Source organism: Otolemur garnettii, unplaced genomic scaffold (assembly GCF_000181295.1).
Source record: "Otolemur garnettii isolate 467f Iridium unplaced genomic scaffold, OtoGar3 scaffold00212, whole genome shotgun sequence".
Lineage (NCBI taxonomy): Eukaryota > Metazoa > Chordata > Mammalia > Primates > Galagidae > Otolemur > Otolemur garnettii.
In genome coordinates, this window is record NW_003852607.1 from 1,941,634 (window position 1) to 1,945,491 (window position 3,858).

Genomic DNA, 3,858 nt, shown 5'->3' on the forward strand with positions numbered 1-3,858 from the left:
TTAGCTTATAGCAACCTCAAACTATTGGTGTTAGGAGATCTCTTGTCTCAGCCTCTGAACTAGCTGGGACTACAAGAGCCTGCTACCATGCCCAACTAGTTTTTCTATTTTCAGTAGAGAAGGGGTCTCACTTTTGCTGAGGTGGTTTGGAACTCCTTAGGTCAGGTGATATCTTGGCCTCCCTAAGTGCTGGGAATAGTCATGAGCCACCACTTCTGCAGCTGCTAATATGCACAAATGTGATTTCCAAGCATCTGACCTTAGACAAGGCCCACATTAATGAATTTCAGTTCACTATCTTGTACTATCCCAAAGCTTTTCCTAAAGACTTTACAGCTAACCGCTTTTTTCAGACTTATAGACAACTTAGTTGGCCCATCATTGTGCTATGAGCATGCTCATGTTACAAAATCTTTCTCCATATAGTATCTGCCTTTCCAAACTCTAAATATGTCACTAGAGTAACACAAGAAAAGAATATATTAAAAATATACACTGGATCACGATATATGAAAGCCAAAATATTAGACAAGAAAATCATATATTATTGGTGATAATTTTATTATTAGATCAGTATTAGTTCATATCACAATCTGAAAATTGTTTCCCTAATTTTGTAAAGTTCCTTTATTGTATTTATAATAAAGATTTCCACAAATAATCTAGATTGTAATTTTAAAAATATTTTAGGAAATTTAATTACATGGCATATCTCAAACCTTTAAGTGCTGTGGCATCACCTTATCTTCTGCATCAGGCTCCCAAACAGATGGCAACACTGGCACCAACCATACTACCAGTCTAATTTTTCTATTTTTAGTAGAGACGGAATCTTCCTCTTCTCATGTTGTTCTCAACTCTTCAGCTTAAGTGAATACTTCACTTTCACCTCTTAGAGTACTAGGATTATACATGTGAGCCACCGCACACTGTAGGATGTAACTTTGAGGGCAGCCAAGAAAGAAATGAAGTGTGCTATTAACAGTCTTTCCTAACCAAGTTGAGGGATTTCAGTAGAAAATTCTGTTATAGAGTCAAGCTGCACTGTGTGACATTTGACTAACACCTCTGCCTTGTCTCTTCCTATTCTGCCCATCTGGTTGGCTAATAGCAATGCCTCAGTGCTCCCTCCTCTGGCACCAGCTATAGGTTTAGACCACAGGTAGAGACCCCACCTCCGCCCTACCCTTAAAATTCATAACACTCTATACATGCTACTTCCTCTGAAGCCATGTATGCACTTGCTGGTGTAGGAGGGCCGATTCTGCTATACAAATTCTCACTCCTATACCATGTACATCCATCACCACTGTCAATATCCCAAGAAAATGGCCAGGTGAGGGGGCTCAGCCCTGTAATCTTAGCACTCTGGGAGACAGAGGCAGGTGGATTGCCTGAGTTCACAGGTTTAAGACCAGCCTGAGACAGATAGAGATCTGTCTCTAAAAAAAACAAAACAAAACACTGGGGTTGTGGTGGGTGCCTGTAGTCCTAGCCACTACTCGGGAGGCTAAGAGAATCACTTGAGCCTGAGAGTTTGAGGTTGCTGGAAGCTGACACCATGGCACTCTACGAAAGGCTACAAGGTAAGACTCTGTCTCAGAAAAAGAAAAATCCCATATAGAGTTTAGGTGCATGTGAACAAGCAAGGTCTAGGGTACTGAAAAGTACAACCCAGGGACAGTATTGTAGCATTGAATATGGCTGACACCTGTAATCCTAGCACTCTGGAGGTGAGGTGGGTAGATTGCCTGAGCTCACAAGTTTGAAATCAGCCATAGCCAGAGTGAGATTTCATCTCTAAAAATAGGCAAGCATTGTAGCTGTAGTCCCAGCTACTTGGAAGGCTGAGGCAAGAGAATCACTGGAGTCTGAGAGTTTGAGGTTGCTGTGAGCTATGATCTTTACCAAGTATGACAAAGTGAAACTCTGTCTCAAAAAAAAAAAAAAAAAGTGAATATCAATGGTTCTTAGTTTAGCTAGGATAACAAAGTCCGATTTTTAATTCTGACTCTTAAAAGGAAATGCATCAAGAATATTTTAGCACTGGGAAGCTGAGGCAAGTGGATTGCCTGAGCTCATGAGTTCAAGACCAGCCTGAGCCAGGCAAGACCCCGACTCTAAAAAATAGCCAGGGACTGTAGCAGGCTGGACTAATGTTTTCATTGTATTTGTAAGGCTTTTGTCCTATATGAATGTGCTGGTGTTTTATAAGGTGCTATTTCCAAGTAAAGACCTTCCTATAGTCATTGCCTCTGTAAGGCTTCTGTCTTGTATGTGTCTTCTGATGAACTGTAAGAGATAGCTTCAGTCTGAAGGCCTTGTCAAAATCATTGCATTTGTAAGGTTTCTCTCTTATATGAATGCCCCGATGTTGTATAAGGTCAGAAGTGAACTGAAAGCCCTTATCACATTCATTGCATCTGTAAGGCTTCTCTCCAGTATGAATGTCCTGATCTGTAAAAAGTGATTTGCAACTAAAGTCCTTGCCACAAGCCAGTAGCGGTGGCTCATGCCTGTAATCCTAGCACTTTGAGGTCGAGGTGGGTGGATTGTATGAGCTCACAAGTTTGAGATCAGCCTGAGCAAAAGCGAGACCCCATAACTACTAAAAATAGAGTAAAAACCTGAGGCAAGAGGATTGCTTGAGACCAAGAGTTTGAGGGTGCTGTGAGCTATGATGGTAAGGTACCCTAACCAGGATGACAGCTTAAGATTCTGTCTCAAAAAAAAAAAAAAAGGGCTTGCCATACTCTTTGCATTTGTAAAGTTTCTCTCGTGTTTTCTGATGAACTGTAAGGGATATGTTGTGTCTGAAGGCCTTGTCACATTATTTGTAAGGTTTCTTTCCAATGTATGTTTTCTAATGAGCTGTACAGGCTATCTGTGTCTGAATGCCTTACCACAGTCATTACAGTTCAAAGGTTTTGCTGCAGTATGAATTGTTTGATGATGAGCAAGATGTGAAATGTGATTGAAGACCTTGCCACATTCATTACATTTGTAAGGTTTTACCACAGTGTGTGTTTTCTGATGAACTGTAAGGGCTGACTTCTGTCTAAAGGTCTTGCTACACTCATTACACTTATAATGTTTTTCTCCAGTGTGGGTTTTCTGATGAACTGTAAGGGCTGACTTCTGTCTGAAGGCCTTGCTGCATTCATTACACTTGTAAGGTTTTTCTCCAGTATGTTTTCTCATGAAATGTAAGGGCTATCTTCTGTCTGAAGGCCTTGTCACATTCATTACATTTGTAAGGTCTTTCTCCTGTATGGATTGTGTGATGAGCTATAAGGCCTGATTGTTGAGAAAAGACCTTGCCACACTCATTGCATTTGTAAGGTTTCTCCCCAGTGTGGATTTTCTGATGTTGAAATAGGTACTCATTTCGCCTGAAGAGTTTGCCACAGTCATTATATTTGAAAGATTTCATCACCTTTGAAATGTTTCTCCCCAGTATGAGTTTTCTGATGTTGAATTAGGTGCCCATTTTGCCTAAAGAGTTTGTCACAGTCATTATATTTGAAAGATTTCTCACCAGTATGAATTTTCTGATGCTCCATTAGATGTTGATTTTGCCTGAAGAGTTTGCCACAATCATCACATTTGTAAGGTTTCTCTCCAGTATGGATGCTCCAATGTTGTACAAGGTCTGAATTGTGCCTGAAAGTCTTGCCACATTCTTCACATTTCACAGTTTTCTTTCCGGTATGAATCTCTCCATGGTCAGGAGGGCTTGAAGACACTAACGGCTTTGCCATGCTCATTATGCCTGTAAGGTTCTTCCCTAATGTATGTATGTGTTCAGTTCTTGTGTAGCCAGTGCACAACTGCCATAACTGCTTTTATATTTATTAT

The 3,858-nt window shown here is 40.5% G+C and overlaps 1 protein-coding gene across 1 annotated transcript in view; it reads right to left on the reverse strand.

Moving 5' to 3' along the window:
* LOC111722105 (zinc finger protein 880-like) overlaps nt 1–3,201 on the reverse strand; it is a 47,350-nt gene extending 44,149 nt beyond the window's left edge. The window contains 2 exon segments of the mRNA XM_023507982.1: nt 2,254–2,457; nt 2,904–3,201. Coding sequence (XP_023363750.1) covers nt 2,254–2,457; nt 2,904–3,201 — 502 coding nt within the window.
* Nucleotides 3,202–3,858: the final 657 nt, after the last annotated feature.